Below are 21,806 nucleotides of genomic sequence, written 5' to 3' on the forward strand. Positions count from 1 at the left end.
AACACATGGATTTTGAAAACAAATTGTAATTTAGCATATGCAGATGAGATTCGGTTTTGAATTTGATTTGGTACTTACAATTATTAAGTTGCTGCGCACATAAGCCCTTGGTGTAATTTTCCTACCATGGGCTTAGCTAGAACTTGAAAAGTGTTTTACTCTTGAAAACCATGAAGGTAGGATGCAAACCAAAAACTCTCATTCGTCCCTCCATGATCCAGTAGTGAGAATAGCAAGAAGTCATTAGATGGAACTGAGATAGATGATAGATGGAATAGATACGAGGTCCGTCTAAAAAGTAACGGGACTGACTTCACAGAAATTTTATTCCAAAAAATATATTGAAATCACAGCTTGTTCCCTTCAAAATAGTTTCCCTCTATTCTCACACACTTCGTTGACCGAGAATTAACAGGGTCTATCTGACATTTCATTCAAATTTAGAAGAAGTCCATGTAGAAGAGCAACAGAGGAAACTAAGTAAGATTATTTTATGTAACCTTTTATATTCACCTGTTATATAGCACACGATATGAAAATAAAATGTTATGAGATAGCGGCAATTCCACTTTGAATTTTTGATTTCACCTTTCTCAAACTTTAAAAAGTGTAGTTGGACCCTGTTAATTCTCGGTCGACGACTTGTCCATCATTTTCTTCCACGCTTAGATGCACCCCTAGAAGGCTTCTTCTGGAATCCTCTGGAGCTCCGTCGTCACGGCCCTTTTGATGGCCTCCACATAAGGAAATTGGGTCCCCTTGATCACCCCCTTGAGCTTGGGGAATAGGAAAAATCACAAGGGGCCAAGTTTAGCAAATACGGGGGGTTGCTCCAGAGTTTGCACGTTCCTCTCCACCAGAAAGTGTCGGATGCTCAGGGCACTGTGAGCAGGGGCGTTGTCATGGTGGAGCACCCAGGCGTTGTTCTCCCACAGATCCCTCCTCCTGTCCCTGACTGATCTCATGAAGCGCCGGAGGATCTCCTTGTGCACGTATTGATTCACTGTTTGACCCTGTGGTAAAAACTCAAACTGGACGATGCCCTTGATGTAAAAAAACGCGATGAGTATCACCTTGACCTTCGACTTCGATATCCTTGCTTTCTTTGGTCTTGGTGATGCCGGACTTTTCTACTGACGACTCTGCCGTTTGGTCTCAGGATCATATTAGAATATCCACGATTCATCACAAGTAATGACTCTCCCGAGCAGGTCTGGGTCGTCCTCGAGGCGCTCGATAATGTCTTGACAGACAGTGACTCTTTGCTGTTTCTGGTCCTCGGCCAACAGCTTGGGGACCATCTTTGTGCACACCTTGCGCATTTCGAGATTTTCAGTGATGATGCTCCAGACAGTGTCCTTTTTGATGGAAAGTTCCTCAGCAATCATCCGCACTGTGTGTCGACGATCTGCGCGCATCATCTGCTTCACACGCTCGACGTTGTCCACCGTTCTGCTCGTTGAAGGTCTTCCAGACCGTGGATCATCTTCAACCTCCTCCTGTCCCTCTTTGAACCTCTTGTGCCATTCAAATGCCCGTGTACGTGACATCGTTTCTTCCCCGTAGACTTGCTGCAGCATTGCAAAGGATTGGGAAGGTGTTTTGCCAAACTTAGCAAGAAACTTCGGATTGGCTCTCTGCTCACGACTCATAGCGTGACGACTCAGACTAGACAACGTGTAAAGCACGATCTGTAAAAAAAATCACACAATGACCGCAGTCAAGCATCACCAATCATATATATTGCTGGAATGTTGCGAAAGACTGTGACGCAACCCGTTCATTCAAGTTGTGTAAGTGGAGTACACAGCAGGCTCAGTCCCGTTACTTTTTAGATGGACCTCGTAGAGACGTAGATGGATAGATTGGGACAGATGGAACTTGAAATATTTTGCTCATGGCCAACCAGAAAGTCACTTTTTTTTTAAGAGTTCACAGTCTATTAGTTTCAGATAGAACAGCCAGCATAACATCCTTTCTGAAAATACAGTGTGCTCCACAATGGAGGTTTTTAGGAACACAAGAATACAAGTTTTAGAAACACAAGAATACAATTATTAGGAACACAAGAAATGTGCACAGAACTTGAAACATGCTTTGAGAGAATATAAATTACATTTTACCTTAATGTCCAATCTAGAGGCTAACAATCCCCACCGAGTGTCCACGGAACTTTTACGACCTCATGATGCAATGCTGGGAAGGAAATCCCAAGGTGAGGATTTTTTCTCACTTTACGTATGAAATTGCAAATATTCTTGTTATTTGTATAGATTGGAGGTGTCTAACAAATTTTCTCGTTTATCTGCCAGAAAAGGCCGAATTGTAGGCAAATCCTGCACATTCTTGATGCTATGAGCCATGACAGACAACTGGAGCATCACTGCAACTCCTTTCTCCAAAATAAAAATCAGTGGAGGTAAAAGTATAGTTCAAGTTAAACTGTATAATTCAACATTTATATTATATTTGTAAATACACTAACCATGTCTTAGTGATTTTCTCACATGGTGTTATTAGCATGCATTGTTGCTCGGTATCTGCAGATCTGCTTTGAGTAGTAATTACCCCGTGCATACGGAGCAAAAAGTGGGATTAAACAATTGGTTCATGTCCGTCCGTCCATCTGTCTGTCTTATCAGATTATGATTGAGGAATAGCTTATTTAAGTCGAATGTTATATTTTGAACATGAATTGCAACATCAATACGATGACAAGTCTATTGATTTACTGGACTTTAACTCTGAATTTGTTGACTCCTCTCTGCAGAGAGGAGTGAGATAATTTTCCTTCCTCTGTCTGCCTACCTGGCAGTCAAACAAAATTGAAAAATCATTCCAAACAGGAAATTTACTGTTTTTAAGGACATCATAAAGGACATAAACAACAGGCACGAATAACTAATGTAACGTGTTTGATATGGTAATGTAATGTACACTGGGAAAAATGGAAGTAAAACCCAGAATTTATTTATTTATACGCCTTTATAAATCTATCAAAACCTTTTATTAAAATTGAATTATATACTTGGAGAGTGTAGAACACAAATTGCCTTCATAATACATCCAAGAACCATGCAATATATCGATAAAGAGCATGAGAGGGTGTGGAATGTGTATCACGGTGAAGAAGAGGCCGCCGATATAGCTATATACGATGCTGATTGATGCTGCATTCTATGGTGATCAATAATCCCTCATCTCCTAAATTGTGACTCAATGTTGTCTTATACAGTGTATAAGAAGGGTGGTTGGTGTATAAGACTGTTTCAGGAGCGCTAAAACTTCTGAATTTTTAAAACGATATTCAAAATCATTATTTAATCAAGTTGAAGTACAGGAAGCGTGAGGATGGCCTTGCCGTCCATGGGTTTCCCCATCGTGGATTTGCTCGATCACGATGATAGTATATGCTGATGTGTTGTCATTTGGGGAATCGTCAAAATTTTGGGTTAATTTTTGCCAACCTAATTTTTTAGTGACTCAGGTCAGGTATGGGAGCATGTGCCAGAACAGCGCGTCGCTGCGTCCACTTTCCGCCGGTACTCCAGGGGCCTCCGTCTGGCCATCCCCCAGGCAGATTCCAGGCCCATCCCCATCTCCTTGAGATGATGGTCAACCTGCTGCAACAAAGAGGCACGTGGTCAGCCCACTGGCCTCCTCCACTCATGAGACTCCCTCGCTGAGAGAATCTGGTGAACAGGATCAGCGTCAGGAAAACGAGCCACATGTCCATACAGCCGCAACTGACGTTCACGGACTATGCAGGTAACAAATCTCATCCGAGTCTCTCTCAGCAACCGCTCGTTGGACTCAAAATCCGACCAGTGATAGCCAAGGATTATCCGAAGAGACCTGGTACCAAAGGAATTAAGTCTCCGTCGCAGATCCTTGGTCAGAATCCAAGTCTCGCATCCATAGAGCAAGACTGGAAGTACCAAGGACCTGAAGACTCGGACTTTCGTCCTCCCGCACAGGTACTGGCAGCGCCACACTCCATGATCCAGTGAATCCATGACTCCCCAGGCCCGACCCAGACGTCTATTGACCTCTGACTCACAGCCAGCAGAGACATGAATATCACTGCCAAGGAAAGTGAATCTCTCCACGACCTCAACATCCTCACCACAAACAGACACAGACAGGACAGCAGCATCCAAGATGTCACCGAAAGCCTGGATCTTAGTTTTGACCCAAGAAACCCGTAATCCCAGCGGCTCTGACTCCTCATTCAGCACCTCGAGGGCCCCCAAAAGGATATCTAAAGTCTCCGCAAAGATGACTGCATCATCTGCAAAATCAAGGTCCGAGATCATGACATTACCAAACGATGCACCGCAGCTTGATCTCTCCGACGTCCTCCCTAAAATCCAGTCCATACAAGTGCTGAAAAGTGTGGGGGCCAGTCCACACCCCTGACGAACTCCAGTAACAACTGGAAATAAGTCAGAGATGGTACCACCACACTTCACAGCACTCTCAGTACCAGAGTAGAATTCAAACATCAGATCGATCAGTTTTGGTGGCACCCGACGAAGACCAAGAATCCTCCAGAGGACATCCCGATTCACTGAATCGAACGCTTTACAGGGATCAACATAGGTTGCAAGCAGCCCCTGCCGAAACTCTCGTCTGCGTTCGGTGAGGACACGAAAAGCAAGGATACGGTCAATCGTTGACCTCTTTGGTGTAAAGCCTGACTGCTCGGATAATTCTCGATAGGGTTCGACACCATCTGCTTGAGCACCAGCGTCCAGAGCAAAGACCTTGCCCGGCACTGAGAGCAGCGTCACCCCTCGGTAGTTGTTGCAGTCTTGGCAATCACCCTTCCCTTTCCAGGGAAGAACAACAAGGCCCCTCTTCCAATCAGCTGGGATGATGCCTGTGTTCCAGGCAGAGCACAAAACTGCATGCAATGACACGAGTGCAGCATTTCCACCAGCCTTGAGAAGTTCAGCATGGATGCCACAGATCCCTGGAGCTTTGCCCCGTTTCAACTGGTTCACCACAGCCCGTGTTTCCACAAATGAAGGTGGACCACAGTTGATTCGAGGGTCAGCAACAGGGATTGTAACACCCTTGACGTCCAACTCGACAGCTGGGGGATCAGCCTGGTACAACCGCTCAAAGTAACCGGCCCAGCGGGCCTTCACTTCAGACTCCTCTGTCAAGAGCCGACCACTCTCTGCTTTAACTGCAGTGCTCCGAGGGATGGGCTTGGATGAACGCAATGCGCGAATTCCCCTGTAAGCGGGACGAGAATCACCTGTCCACAGGTGATGCTCTACCCCCTCACAGATTCCTCGCACATAGGCCTCATTGTCCACCCTCAGTGCACGTACAGTTTTACGCCTCAGCTCCCTGAACAGCTCAGCTCTGCCATTCAGCCTGGCCATGCGACTCTGGTCAATGGTATCCAGTGTCCCTTGAGAGACAAAAATTCTTCTTTGCCCTGAGGTGAGTTCCAAGACATCCACCGGCAACATCAAGGACGGTGGTCTTGAAGGCACTCCACAACTCTTCAGGACCCCCCAAAGCACCCAGACCCCCCAAGTGTCCACTCAGCCAGTGCGCAAACTCCTCAGCTACTCTCTCATCCCTGAGCTTGCCAACATCCAGCCGAGGCTGGGATGGTACCATTCTCCAGGATTTAAGGTGCAGCTTTAGAGTTGCTTCAACAAGCCTGTGGTCAGTATTGAGGAACTGACCACTCCGGCAGACCCTGCAGTTCTGGATCATCCTCCAACGACCGTCAATGAGGACATGGTCAATCTCCTTTGCCACACCGCCAGCGTTGGAATACCAAGTCCAGCGATGAGCTTGTGGGTGCTGAAACCATGAACCAGCCACCCTAAGTCCATGACTTCTTGAAAAGTCAAGGAATTTAGTGCTATTCTGGTTCATAGTTCCTGACCCATGGGGACCAACACACACCTCATAACCATCCCTATCAGTTCCAGTCGATGCATTGAAATCCCCCAAGACTAGAAGTGTATCTCGTCTAGGGCACTGATCAACCACAGACTCGAGCGTGGCGTAGAATGCATCCTTCGCGGTGAGATCACTCGCCTCAGTCGGAGCATAAACAGAGACCAGGGAAATGACACCTAAGGAGTGACGAATCCTTAATCTCATAATACGCTCGTTGACCGGTGTTACCTCAATTATCATTGGGGTCAGCTTATTGGACACAGCTACAGTAACTCCTTGGGTATGGTAACCATCAGAGCGACCAGACCTATAGTAGGTGTAACCACCCACCATTATCTCGCCGCAATCCGGTCTCCGAACCTCAGAGAGAGCTGCAATCCTGATCTCCAAACGCTTGAGCTCAGATGATAACAGAGACAGGTGATCATCCTCTCTTTGGGATAGGACATTCCAGGCACCCACCCGAAGGGACCGCCTCAGGTTAACCCAAGGAGACCGCCGTCTGGTGGACGACACCTCAGCACCACTCCGACACACTCTCCCGCAATCTGACCCAGGGATGTTACCCCTTGGTTTCCCTCCTATCATCAAAGATTGGGGGTCCTGAAGGCTTTGCCCCAATCCCGTCATCCGGTGAGCTGCCCTGCGAAGGGAAGCTGCACAGGAGGGACTCCCACGGAGTGGGTTTTCAGATTTTTTTTTGCGTTTTTGTGTTTTGCGGAATGAAGGGTTTTACGGTGGCCGGAGTGCAAATCCTGCCACCAACCTCCTAATAAAAAAGTAACCCAACTGCAGGAGGACGTCCGCAGACACAGTTGGCCGTTGGCTCACAAGGAGCTCCTCCGCCCTTTGACAGGTTTTGTTTTTAATCCTGCTGGGTGTTCATATCCAAACACCCTCCTCACGAGAAAACCTGGTGGGGGAGACGGTTTAGTCGCTGACAACCCGACCATGGAACAGGTTAGTACAGGTTTACATGGTACCTGTAGCAGGTCACAAAACTAACCCAACCTCACATGACTATGGACTTTAGTGACTATGGACCATAAATTTATCAAAAATTCAGGTTGGCATTTTTTTGGCCGCCATCTTGAAATTTGCTATTAAAAAAACACGTTATTGCCTATATCTCGACCAATGATAGTTGGATTTTGATGATGTTGATTTCTAAATATGTATAATTACACACTGGCCACATTGAACTACAACTACATTACCTTAACCATGATGTTGAGTCACCAATTTAAAAATTATATCACTTTTAGTCCGTTGTAAGGGTTGAATTAGCAATTTTTCCTTGTATGAAGAAATTTAAAGTGCGAAAACAGTGATTCATCTGAATCAGTTTCTTGATCTGACATGCAGTCCTGTTGGGTATTCACACAGCTCTCTGGATTGGCTTCACACTTGCACAATTCTGTGCACTCTAAATTTTTTTGCTTGCAAGAACAACGATCATTACACAAACTTTTGCTGCAACCACACCTCACCAATTCTGTAACTGATTCAGGGGCTGGAGGCATTTTGGACAGAATTGGTTTCAGTTCACTAGAAGATTCTCGATACCATCCAAGCTTTGTTGGGTCAAGACGACAGGGCTTTGGAACAAGTACTTCCTGCCACACATGGCACTGTAGATGAGCTCGGCGAATGTGTTCCACCATGTTCTTCCATGTTATTCTTCACTGCGCAAGCTATCTGTGAAACACGCTGAAGTGTGTGCTGGTATGACACTCCTGCACCAGCATGGGATACAGCATCAATAATCTTCTTACTCCGCGTGGCATGATAGCAATACAGGGACATGCCCAATGTCAGAGGAGTTTCAGTGCCACTGCAAAACACAGAGGAATCTGATTTGGGTTTGTATGTAACCTGTCTGTTTGATCTGTAAGCTTGCATCATCTGCTGTGATATGTTACTGCATGAATGTCTGATACTTTCAGACCGTACATTTGACTGGGCCGTGCTCTGTCTTTGAATTGTCCAACCCAACAATATACTTAACTCTTCAGGAACAATAGTTTCACCAACCAAGGAACCTTTAAATTTCAAGCTATTATTCTGTTCTATTGTTCTCCGTATGATTTTTGCAGTCGTAAACATTGCTTGTCATCTTGTCTATCAGTTTTGTTTGCAGCATTATCTACAGCAGCCTCACGGGTCTTACTTGAGTGAATTAGTGATGGTTTAGTGTGGTCACATGGGCGTGTGAATTCCACATCATCGATATTCTTTTCAATAATTTCCTTCAGTGCAGCACGAGTGGTAGTTCTGTGTAAACCATACATCATCATCATATTGTCATAACCTTGTTGTACTTTATTAATGCCTATATATTCACCAGAGCTGAGTTTATCTGCAAGGCAACTGTAAAACTCAATTTCTGCAGCCAAGAAATTTACAGAATCATCTGAATCCTTTTGGTCTTTTTCTGCAACTGGTTGCTTGACCGGGTTGTATTTTTTCCACTGATTTGCCAGGCAGGTATTATGATACATCAAATCTCTAGAAAGTGGGTTCTTTGAATTTACCAGTTCACTGTAGTTCACCTTCCACTCATCATTGTTGCATTTTTGCACAATCACTGCCATTTTTTCACCAACATTTTGACTTTGACATCTGTGAAGAATATCTGTATTTTTACCCTGACAAAAGAAGCACTCAGCTTTATTGAACTTCCTTATTTGGGAACGTGTGCATCGTACTGGTGCAGAAGAAGATTGTGTAGAGCTTCAAGATCTAGGGCGACCTCTCTTTCGCTTTCGCTGGGTTGAGTCCTGTGTTGCGAGGGCTGTTTCATACCGCCTGCTAGATCTTCCAATTTCTGTGATGTTAGTAGTTTCTGCATAGCATGGAGCATGCCACTTCACATGTTGGTCCTTTAGCTGTTCTGCAGTTATATCACCCAGACGGTTATGAATTCCAAGGAATTCCAGTTCACCTAAATCAGCCCTACGACGGACAGAATGCAGAAATTTTTCATATGATGAATATTTTGGGTGCTGTCTCAACAAATCACTGCTATGTTTTTGACATTTAATACACAGTTTATAGTTTGTATTGGTGCGTGGTCTTTTTGTAGGTGGCTCTCCCATCTTTGTTCAGGCTGTTGTAGCTATATTCTGAAAAAAGCAGAAACAAATATTTAATAAATATTAAACATGTGATAATAGGTATTTATGGGAAAATTAGTCAAATTAGGTCATGATAACAGCTATGAAATTTCAAAAAAGAACATAATAAAAATTTCATTATTTTGGCTGCCGCTATAAGCTAAAAAATGGCATTATTGGCAATTTCCTTGTCAAGTTTTATATTTAGACCTTTATAAAGTATCACAAATGATTGCTAGCCCTCTAAAACATACATTTAGACACTAATATCATGTAAATACCTCTATCAGAGGTAAAGATATGGTCGGAAATGTGTTTTTACCCCAGCGAATTTCAAGATGGCCGCCAATAATCCAAGATGGCGGCCAAAAAAAATGGCAACCATAATTTTTGATAAATTTATGGTCCATAGTCACTAAAAAATTAGATTAGCAAAAATTAACCCATAATTTTCACGATATTACACAACAGCATATACTATGAATTTATTGAGCCAAGGTTTGCAGAATGTGGTCGATGTGCTTGAATAATCGCGGGTTGTCGAACTATTTTCCACATTTATTTAGCTAATTAATATGGGCTGTCAACACAATAACCCCCTGAAATCCTCCATTATCACCATCTCCATCAACTCGTCTTTATCATCGCTCTCATCAACGCCAACGCATTATTGGATCAAGTTTATCATCATTAATTTTAAAGGTAAGTTTCATGATCTTAATAACTCAAGAAAATAAACTTTATTTTATGTTCTTAATAATTGTTTTATTCATTAAAATAAATAGCACAAACATATTCATTAAGGCTCCAGTTTGGTCAAATTGTATAGTTAAAGCCGCTAACCCTATTTTTCCGATTACCCCCTAAGTTTGCGGTTCATGAGGATTTTCAAGAACGTATCCTCCGCGAACAGCAAGGCCCTCCTGAATATACTTAAAACACTGCACAGGGTATCGCATTCCATGAACTCTCGAGTTGGCTTGAAGTAGCCGTGCAGTTGAGGGACAGCATGATTGCATGTGAAAAGGATGGCCAAGTGTGTAAGCCCTCCTTCCTCAAAAAAGCTTCTCCCTCACCAATAATGCAACAGTGTCTCCTTATTGACAAGCCATGGGAATAAGGTAACTCACTAACCTGTAGTGGATTTAGAGATAAACTATGACTATATAGAGGCATCTTTAAAATCCTGAGGAACTTCACCTGCTTCCCAGATTTCACAGAATAGGCAAATATGTTTATTATTCACCTCTTTGCAATCGAAGTTCCTCATGACTTTAAGATGTCACCATCATTGGGTACCAGGTTAAATTTATGACAGATGTGGAGCTCCAACACTTGATAAAATGTTGGCAGGTTTTCAGTCTCCTTCAAAAAATATATATGTGCTTTTTGTTCCATTCATTTTCCAAGTCTTTGTTTGTACCTGTTGACTTGTCCTTGAGACACAAGCTAAGGAGACAACGAAAGAGCAGGTAATACAGTCAAAAGGTTATTCTGTCGAAGGTCCGAAAATGCATCCAACTGGCCATCACCTTCTTGCTATTCTCACGAATGGATCATGGAGGGACGAATGAGAGTTTTTGGTTTGCATCCCACCGTTTTTAGTTTTCAAGAGTGAAACAATTTTCAAGAAGAGTATGACTTCCGGTTATCCCCGGGTCAACGTTTACCAAACCTCACTGTAATGCTTTCAAGAATAGTACATTTATCCACCACTATATTATCACCATTAACCGTCAAGCCTCAAGGTGATGGTCAAAAGGTGAACGGATAGTTATTATAAGTTGACAGCTGTCGTTGTGGAATGGCACATTGGCGGTTGAGCATATTTATTGCTTCAAAGATTAACATACAAGGATATTAGGTTGCATAACAATTAAATACTTGATAGAGAAGGAATTTACCCAGGATACTGACACACACACACACACACACACACACACACACACACACACACACACACACACATACATACATACATACATACATACATACATACATACATACATACATACATACATACACACACACACACACATACACACACACATATACACACACACACACACACACACACACACACACACACACACACACACACACACACACACACACACTCCAACTCTTTTTGAAAGATACCATGGGATCTTCATCCACATCCTAAATGCAGATGGGACAGTCAGCTGTACATCCCTATCCGGATGACACCATTTTCTGAGGTGCAGGATGACTGTTTTTTTGTCAGAACCAATGTTGCAGTGGAAAGAATTCATCACCCAAGAGCTCGTACAGTATGCGAGCTCACTACCAAGTGAGCTGTCTTGCCATCAGCTTACAAGACCTAACATTTCATGGAGTGCTAATAACCAGGCTTGACTCTTAAGCTGTGTTCACACACAAGGGTTAGTATGGAATAAGTCAGATGTTTTTGGAGTGGAGGTCAGTGTGAATGCAAGTTAGTGTGTCAGAACATTGGAGGAATTAAAAAGTCCAGGATTGGTAGTATGGATAAAATCTGTGTGAAGATGGCACAAGTATTTGGACTAATGTAACTCACTATCTGAAGGTACTCTCTGTGGCAATTATCTCAGCAATTAATTAAGTGATATATCGCCACCCCTTTTCCTGACGGCAACTCATTCGCTATCTGCCACTTAACCCCATATTAACGATTTATGTGAACTCCAAAACTTCCTGACAAGATCAAAATTATTGGGGATTGGAATGGTTACATTGATTGGTTACAGCTGTTTATCTGTATGAACACAGCTTTAGCTTTCAATATACAGTATCACAGAATTAGGTACATTCAAGCAAATAAGTAATTTTTTTAATGATGAGTCAGAAATCTTTGACTTCAAATTATTTAATGGTTAAACCTGTGGATATATTTCAAGGTGCTTATAAACTCAAAAGGTCATCGATTCATATTGTGGTAGGGGTATTTATTCAGACAGCCTGGTGTTGGCTTAGTGGTTCGGGTGGCTGGCTTGGTATCTTAGGGTCCTGAGTTAAAGCCCTGTTGGCTGCTGAACTAACATCAGTTGGGGTTGCATTGAACTAACATCAGAACTAACATGCATTGCATCAGTAGTGCCCCCATACTCGGTAGCAGTGGCGATGCAACTTGTTCATAGGTGGTTGAAAGCATGAAATTATGCCAGCTCAATGTGAAAGTATTAAAAATAAGAAATTATTCAGCCTTTTTCCATGACATTGATTTTTTAGGAGGCATCTGATCAAGCTGCAAAACCTGATTTACTGCCTCTTATGTGTATTACTTCTACTCGTGTAAATGTACCTGAATGCAATAGATGAGAATGGAATGAAATTGGAGGAGATAATGATGAGTGATACATATGTTAAAGTATCTTCCATGGTGCAGCTATTCTTAAAAGGTTTCCAAATAACCTTTTTTGTATGTAGTGTTGAGACTCGTACAGCAGCTAGAACACAGAATGGACCAGCATGAAATGGAATGAAAAGACAGTAGAAAGAGGGAGGGAGGTAAGAGGACAAAATATAGGGAGACTTGAAGGGATAAGCGATATGGGGAAGAATGCCAGCAAGGAGAGGACAGGGGATGAACAACATGGATACAGCCGCAAACTCTCAATCACCGAAGTGGAAGGGAAAACTGGAAAACCGGAAAGAGGTTGGCTTGGGATGGATTAATGGGGGTAGATGGTTGTGGATGTGGAATAACCTCAGATGGTTGTGAACAGCTGTCTTGAAGCCCTGGAAGGAAGAGTGAGATTGAAGAGACTGAGAAAGTTGGTTCCATAGGTGGGAAAAAAGAGGAACGAGTGAGTCTGGATTTTGTGAATTTCATCAAAAGGGGGTTACTGACACACTGCGTGTGCCCTGCAAAAACCTGTGGGGGGGGGGGGGGGGACAAGCATGGAAAGGTCAGAGGATGCAAGATCAGAAATGAGGTCGTAGAAGACAGAGACCACTAACCTATCTGTGATGTGAAAGTGATAGGCCCAGAGTCTCAGCTTCAATGTGGGAGATGAGCTGTTAGAAAAAACAAACTTTTAGGATTACCTGATTGCCAAATGCCAATTATGAGTACGTCTCTCACCCATGACTGCAGTTATAGCTATTATCTCTCACCAATCGGTCAAGACCTACTTTGTGACTGGGAAAACATATAAAAGTTCTTAGAGCAGGTTGAATGCCTCACATTATAAACTCGAGAATAGCCTTTGAGCTGTACGACTGAAAGTAGTTTTAACAGCTAAAGAGGAATTCAGCAAGGCACCAGAACACAGTCACCATTAGCCAATGCATCTTGGATGGGGATTCAATTGCAAATCATCCTGCTGGTCGTATCGTTACTGCGATGCAATACAAAATAGTTATAGGGCAGTCAGAAAATCTGCATTTAAGAAGAAAAAGATCCTCCATGGTTCAAATCTTCCACTTTTGGGGATTCCGCAATCAACATAATTATCAATTAATAACATCAAACGAAAATCAATAATCAAAATAATAATAATAAATTATAAAATAATAATGAAATTTTAGTGACGATTGTTCCAGCAACTGCCCTATTACTTCTGGGCCACCCTGTATATTAAGTAACAGCTCAGATCATAAACTATAATTTTTCATTCATAAAAATCAACATTACTTCATTTAATTAATAATTGATTGGTAAAAACAGCTAATTTTATTTATATGTTTTTATATAATAATATTACTGGACAAACTGCTTTTGAAAACTCCAAATTACTTGCTGCATAATCGCTTGAATCGTCGCTGTTTTCATAATCACTCATGCCCTCTTGATGCCACCATTAAAAAAAATTTTTTAAAGTGAAACGAAACCACACTCCATTAAACATCAACCTTACAAACAAGCGACAATGTAATACATTCTAAACCAATCACTGAAGGCCATACTGAACATACCCAGATGCCGTCAAATAGGAACAAACAATACAGATTGTTGAACAATGACGGTGGCCACGATCATGGTCAACAGCACCTTCCCAACTGCACTCAAACAGTTAAAGTCCATCAGCAATCAATGTTGGTGGACGGGTCCCAAACTTATTGTCTCATCGAATGTACGGTGCACTCACTTACGCAATGCCTTGCCTGTAAAACACCAGTGTGACAGTTTATAGTCAGGTCAGGAATCAAAACCAGAGTGGACAGCTCAAAATCGAGTGTGCTTCCTCTGCGACAACATGTTGGACACAAAAACAATGGCCACGGTGCATAGAATGCAAGACTCGTATAGCATGATGAAGATGTGCACGGGAAGAAAATCTCGTGATTCTATTTATAAGCAAACAATTCTCCAATATTACCTTGAATGTGGAAAAACACACCAACTTCATTTGTTTGTACATTCCTGGTTGCATTGTTTTTTTGTTTGTTTTTTTTTGCACATCTCATCAACAAAGGTACGAGTTTGCACGTGATTGAAGGATTTAACACGGCAGAGTGTTCAATTCAAAATGCAGCATTACTCAGAAATTATGCACTCTCGTAAATGTTCATATGCCATGAACATTGTACAATTGCTTAATTGTGTGGCCTTAATCACATTGTTAATATGAAAACACTCACCTATCACATACAGATTGACAACACCCCCTGGTACTGAACAGATTCTTACATGAACAAGGTATGAGACACTGTAGAATTAGAGACAAAAAGGTAACAAAGTTTTTAGTTTGATCAATATCGTGCTATATTAAAAACATTTATTCTATTTAGAGATATATTTGTGGTGCAGCCTTTCATAGACAGCGTTTTGTTGTCCATCTTAAGTTATCATGATGATGTTTTAAGTGTAAACGACATGGTGTGGACTGACTCCACTAGATCAGGCAAGGATTATAACTCGGCAGATAACTACCTTCCTGAAGTTCCTTAGCGAGCCTTCTGGGTTTGAATCGACAATAAAATATCGGGTGGAGAGTGAGTCGAGTCGGGTGGAGAGTGAGTCAGTTTTGGTTGGAGAGTGTAAGAGAGCCAGGGCAGAGGCGAGTCGAATGGAGAGCGAGTCAAGTCAGGTGGAGAGTGAGTCGAGTCATCGGTGTGGCAGAGAGTCGAGTCGGGTGGTGAAGTGAGTGGAGTCGGGTGGCGAAGTCATCGGTGTGGCAAAGAGTTGGGTTCTGGAGTCGGCTGAGAAGAGTTGCGGGAAGAGGCAAAGGAGCTCGGGTCCGAGGCGAGAAGGTCGGTGACGAGGTCGCGGTGTGGGATCGTTCGTCGCGGGACCCAAGCCAGCCAGCCATTCTCCTCCCCCAGGGCATCAACAATTCCCCCTTTCCCCCACGCTGAGATAGTGCAACAAGGGGGCCCCGTTCCCACCCCACTCCAAACGTCGTGCCAACGAAACCCACCAAGGAGCACGGAGTCGGGGCACAGCCACGCGGCCACATCTGCGGCTCGTCCGCCAACGCGTCACGAGGACGCGGGTAGGACCCCCCCCCCCCCGGTCTCGCGGGCCTGGCCGCTCCTTCAGGTCACGCGCGCATATTGGCCTACAGGCCCGTCTGCCCCCTTGTCTATGAGGGTGGCTTCTTTCCTTTGCTTTTGAGTAAATGTGTGTTGGCGCCGTCTGTAAAGTAGAACTGTATAAGTGTTGCCGTGTGTGCACGTAGTCGGTAGTAACTCTGCATCGTTGTTGCTTTTGTTTTTGTTGCTATATGTGCATTTTGACTGTTTGGCTGTATATATGTGTTTTCCGTGTGCCGGGAAATAAATGTGCATTGTGTGAATTGTTTTCGCGTTTCACTTCGTCTTTTCTTTATTGACCCTCCATCCTGCTTCCCGTAAAGGGTTCGTAGTGGGCTTAATACGCCCGGTAATTAATCGGAACCTGTCGAGGCCGACGATAACACCGCTTGGTTATCACTGTAGCACGGAACGGACCGCTTAAGCGGTTCGTGTCCGGAGTCGACCTGCGGCAAGGTACGATCGCCCGGTTTACCATCCGCGTGGGTACTTAGGTCTAGTTTGGTTAACAACCCTATCCTACGCGGGTGGCCGATTGGCACGATTGTGGTGAGGTCGAAAGGCCCACCCGTGACTGGCTCCGGGCGATAGTTCCCGGAGGGTCACGACTGAATTGTCCGTCCGGTGGGCGACGCCGTCGCGATTCGAGTGACGCGGCCGTCCGCACGCCGGCGGGCGCGAATTCGCAACAATATCAACAGATAAAATGTGGCAAAGGGAAAAGAGTGTGACAATGACAAACAAATGCCGTACATTATAAGGAGAGGAATTTTTTAGATACAATGTCTCGGGCTCGTTATGGAGGTGCCACTCATACATCTCACACACACATGGACATACTGACGAGACAAACACAGCCACTGAGTTGAGAAGAGTGAGAACAGGGTCTTGGTGTGTGTAGTAAAGCTTACTGATGGAAATGTGAGAGACCACAAGGTGGCAGTGGGAAGCAGACTCAAAATACAATGGGGAAGAACTCAACAGACTCAGGAAAACATTTACACAGGTGGGAAAAGAGGGGGTGTGAAAGAATAAAGGTGAAAGGGGGAGGGGGTGGATTAGAGACTCAGGGAGTGGAACAGGGGAATGTTTTTTTTTCTGATAGACCTCACGAGACCTGGAGGGACAGAGGTTGGGTAGAGAGGTAAGAGGGCAGGAGGAGCAAGATCAAAAGAGAGATGGTAAAAACAAACTAAAAAAAAAAACAAAACTGTAGGGCCACCATTTAGTGAGATTGATGAAAACCCTGAGAATCATCTTCCTGACATGAGATTCCCATTACACCGACAGTGCTGAGAATCAGCTTCCTGACAGATTCCAATCACACCACAGGTCCTGAGATTCCAAGGTCTCAAGAGGGGTACGATGGGAAGCAGCAGCACCACTTCACAGTGGGGAGCCATATTCCATGAAATTCTGGATTAACGCTTCGGACACCATTATAATCTGAGGATAACTGAGGAAGGACTTTTCCTTATGGAAAACTAGCAAGGGTACCCGGCATTGCCCGATGCTGTTCTATTCTAACCCTGTTGGTATTTTGAAGAAATCAAATTTTGTTTTGCTTCTATGTTTTTGTGGGAGCCTAAAACACTTCCTTACATCCATGAAGGAATGAAGTCGGGGATCATTTTTACCCCTCAGCCCGAATTGGCTAAGGGGTATTGTCGTCATAGGCGTTGTCCGGGCGTCCGGGCCTCTGTCAACTTTTGGTTTCCGTCAATTTCGAGGAGAACGCCTTGCCCGATTAAATCCATTTTTGCAGTGTGTGTTGGGGCTGGGTAGAGGAAGGTTCCTTTCGATAATCAGTGCGATGCGATATCCAATATGGCGGCTAGGACAGCCATCTTGAATTTGGTTTCCGGACAATAACTTGAGAACGGCTTGACAGATTTATTTTATTTTCATGGGGGTATAATGGGGGTGGTTAGAGGAAGGTTCCTTTCGATATACAGTAATCCCCCACTATGTCGCGGTTCACCTATCGCGCCCCCGCTTCATCGCGGTTTTTCCCTTGGAACCTAACTAATTTTTTTCTGCGGATTCCCCCGGTATATCGCGGTAATAATATATAAAATATAAATTATTTAAGCAATAAATTATAACGCGTGGCGCTCGACCAGTCACACAACGCACGAGACAAAGTTTCGCTTGTGAACTTTGAATATTTTCTACGTTTTTTCTCCAAGTCCCACGATGCCGCCCAAACGCCTTGCACCTTCTAAGGCTTCTGGCAAGGAACCGAAGCGCCAGAGGAAGGTTTATATTCACTCGATATAAATCAAACCCAATCGTGTTTATATACCACCCAGCGTTTAATAATCACTCGATAAAAATATACCCGAATCGTGTTTATACACCACCCAGCGTTTAATAATCACTCGATATAAATCAAACCCAATCGTGTTTACACACCGCCCAGCGTTTGATAATCACTCGATATAAATAAAACCCAATCGTGTTTACACACCACCCAGCGCTTAATAATCACTCGATATAAATCAAACCCAATCGTGTTTATACACCACCCAGCGTTTAATAATCACTCGATATAAATAAAACCCAATCGTGTTTACACACCGCCCAGCGTTTGATAATCACTCGATATAAATAAAACCCAATCGTGTTTACACACCGCCCAGCGTTTAATAATCACTCGATATAAATAAAACCCAATCGTGTTTATACACCACCCAGCGTTTGATAATCACTCGATATAAATAAAACCCAATCGTGTTTATACACCACCCAGCGTTTGATAATCACTCGATATAAATAAAACCCAATCGTGTTTACACACCGCCCAGCGTTTAATAATCACTCGATATAAATCAAACCCAATCGTGTTTACACACCACGTTTATAAAAAAAAAATAGGCATTTTTTGGGGAGTTGTCCATTCATCACGGATTTTCACTTCTCGCGGGGGGGGGGGGTTGGTACGTAACCCCCGCGATAAACGGGGGATGACTGTACAGCACAATCCGATATCCAATATGGCGGCTAGGGCAGCCATGTTGAATTTTCTGGGCGTCCGGGCGTCTGTCAACTTTTGGTTTCCGTCAATTTCGAGGAGAACGCCTTGTCCGATTAAATCCATTTTTGCAGTGTGTGTTGGGGCTGGGTAGAGGAAGGTTCCTTTCGATAATCAGTGCGATGCGATGTCCAATATGGCGGCTAGGGCAGCCATCTTGAATTTGGTTTCCGGACAATAACTTGAGAACGGCTTGACAGATTGATTTTATTTTCATGGGGGTATAATGGGGGTGGTTAGAGGAAGGTTCCTTTCGATATACTGTACAGCACAATCCGATATCCAATATGGCAGCTTGGGCAGCCATGTTGAATTTGGTTTCTGGACAATAACTTGAGAACGGCTTTATTTATTGATTTCATTTTTGTGTGATATAATGGGGGTGTTTAGAGGAAGGTTCCTTTCGATATACAGCACAATCCGATATCCAATATGGCAGCTTGGGCAGCCATGTTGAATTTGGTTTCTGGACAATAACTTGAGAATGGCTTGATTTATTGATTTCATTTTTGTGTGGTATAATGGGGGTGTTTAGAGGAAGGTTCCTTTCGATATTCAGCGCAATCCGATATCCAATATGGTGGCTAGAGCAGCCATCTTGAATTTGGTTTCCGGACAATAACTTGAGAACGGCTTCACACATTGATTTTATTCTGGCGAGGTATAATGGGCTTGAGTGGAGGAAGGTTTCTTTCCAAAATGGGAATGCTGCGATTTTCACTGTGGCCGCCACGGCAGCCATCTTGAAATTGGTTTCCGTCAATTTCGAGGAGAACGCCTTGTCTGATTAAAACCATTTTTGCTGGGTGTGTTGGGGTTGAGTAGAGGAAGGTTCCTTTCGAAAATGGGCGTGCTGCGATTTTCAATATGGCCACCATCTTGAAATTGGTTTGCGTCAAGGGGCTGAGGGGTTACGCCGCTTTGCGGTGCTATTTTTTAATATAATGTTTCACATACATACAAATGCGCACTAATAGAGCAATTTTTAAAAAAAACTCCAACGTTTTTTTTCAAAATGTTCAATTTTTTTTGGTGCCTAAAACACTCCCCAGCACACTCACTGATGAACCTCTGAAAGTTTGATGAAGATGTTTTGCCATCTGAAAAAACATGGTGACACACAGACACCCATCTCTCTTAAAGTATAGATTCTGGCAAGCCTGTTGTTGGCTTAGTGGTTAGCACTGGATGGCTTTGGATCTTCGGGTCCTGAGTTTGAGCTCTGTTGGCTGCTGAATAAACACCAGGTGGGGTTTACTCAGCATGTCATCCTTCTGAGCTCGGCGAAACGAGTACCATTGTCCTGGTCGAGGGGCACGGGATCAGCAGCACAGCTGTGCTTCCAAGAAATGATAACTACCCCGGCAGCCAAATTGCCATATATTCAAGAACAGAACAGATCGTTTCTGGCCAAAGCAACCTGTTGTTTGTGAGCACATTGGAAATCTGATAGCCATTCGATGAGGGAACCCTGGACACCATTAACTGATGGTTTAGAAACCAGGGTGGGATGCAAGGCAGTGGGCGTTTGTCATGCAATTTATTTTGAGGTAGTTCTGACCTCTTGTTTGAGATTGAGGACATTCATCCATGCTTAACTTAGTAGAAGCAGCATATCCAAGGAAAAAAAACCTGGGCAAAATCCAACTTTTGGTCGGAGATCAGAAAATTTGAGAGAATAATGAGTGTGCAAGACTGCTGCAATGATTGTCTCCTCACCTTTCCCCTCCCTCCTATATTCCCTTCCTCCTTTTGTGTGTGTGTGTGTGTGTGTGTGTGTGTGTGTGTGTGTGTGTGTGTGTGTGTTATATACATGGTATCAAATTACAACTACCTGTTCTAATATGAAGAAATAGTTTCCTTTTGCAAAGTTAATAGTTTTAGCTTTTTACACAAATTGTCCAAGTTTACTCTGGTACCTTGTTTTATTTTGGCAGCAAACTGCATCATCACCTGCAAAGACGACACGATGAAGGATGACCAGTCAGCGACTGGCTTTGGAGACAAACTTAGACATGTGGTTTGACGAAGAAAGATGTTGGCTGATAGTGAGACCCAGGGGTTTGAGTGACTGAACTTCTTAAAGAATATTATTAAGAAAGTAGATAGGAGGGTTTACCAGACGGTCTTTTTGGAGAGAGATAGTGAGAGTGTGAGATTTGTCAGGATTGAAAGACATTCCAAGTTTTTGATCAGCATGTGATGCTTTTTCAAGATCTGAAGAGAGGGAAGAGGCTGCTGCCTGCCTTTATGAAGGATGAGGGATGTCACAGCAGAGGATAGAGTCATCGGCAAAGAGATAAAGTGGATTTTCTAGAGTCAGATATCATTGATGAATATTAGGAATAGGACTGAGCCCAGAACCCTACCTTGGGGCACTCCAGCCTTGACAGGGAGAGGAGATGAGACGATCCCATTGAGAGCCAATGTTGGCTATGAGAGTAGAGGAAGTCAGTAAGCCATGTGTTGAGTTTGCTTTGGATGCCATAGGCAGAAAATTTGGAGAGTAAGGCAGGATGCCAGACTGTATCAAGTGCACAAGATATGTCCAGAGAAATGGCCCTAATCTCATTTCTGACATTGAAGGTCTCCATCCATTGTTGAGTGAGTAGAAGCAGCATGTCCAATGTAGAGTGTGACCTGGTCTGAATCCCAATTGATGATCTGAGTTGAGGCCATTAGAGAAAATGATGGATTCCATGACCTTACTTCAAATTATGCTGATAGGTCTGTAGTTAAGAGGATCAGGTTTTTCACCTTGTTTATCAAATGCGGTGATGTTGGCTGACTTCCAAGCAGTTGAAAGATGACCGAGAGCAAATGATAGGGTGAACAGAGCAGCGAGAGGATGTGTGTAAGAACAGCAGAGCAGGTTTTTTAAGATATGTGCACTGATGCCATCTGGTCCAGTTGCAGAATCAGAATCAAGGTTTGCCAGAAACGTTATATATATTTTTTTATATACCACCTCTAGATTAATGGAAGAGTAAGGTGATTGAGGGTAAACAACCAATGAACGGACAGTGGGGTAGTGGGGTCACAGTTGGACACAAATTAGAGAATGAGTGAACAGGAAAAAGAGGGTTGACAAAAGGAAACACAGCATATCGGTTTTCAAATAGAAAATGTATGCAAAACGCTTCAATAATTAGGTTGTTCTTTTTAATAACTAAACGCTCTTTTTATTTAAAAGAAGAGGAGTAAAATGGGAGAATAATGGTTTCTGAATTTTACTTTGGCTTAAACGT

General features: G+C 43.4%; 1 protein-coding gene across 17 annotated transcripts in view; it reads left to right on the plus strand.

The window, feature by feature from the left end:
* Window positions 1-21,806, plus strand: part of LOC147032278 (mitogen-activated protein kinase kinase kinase 20-like) — a 153,288-nt gene that overhangs the window by 65,248 nt on the left and 66,234 nt on the right. For all 17 annotated transcript variants that reach the window (XM_085869719.1, XM_085869722.1, XM_085869724.1 and 14 more), the window contains 2 exons: window positions 2,141-2,215; window positions 2,313-2,419. In XM_085869719.1, coding sequence (XP_085725845.1) covers window positions 2,141-2,215; window positions 2,313-2,419 — 182 coding nt within the window. The remainder of the gene's footprint in view (window positions 1-2,140; window positions 2,216-2,312; window positions 2,420-21,806) is intronic.

This window comes from Eptatretus burgeri, chromosome 2 (genome assembly GCF_056783735.1).
Source record: "Eptatretus burgeri isolate ZD-2024b chromosome 2, Ebu_testis_v1, whole genome shotgun sequence".
In the NCBI taxonomy this organism is placed as follows: Eukaryota; Metazoa; Chordata; class Myxini; order Myxiniformes; family Myxinidae; genus Eptatretus; species Eptatretus burgeri.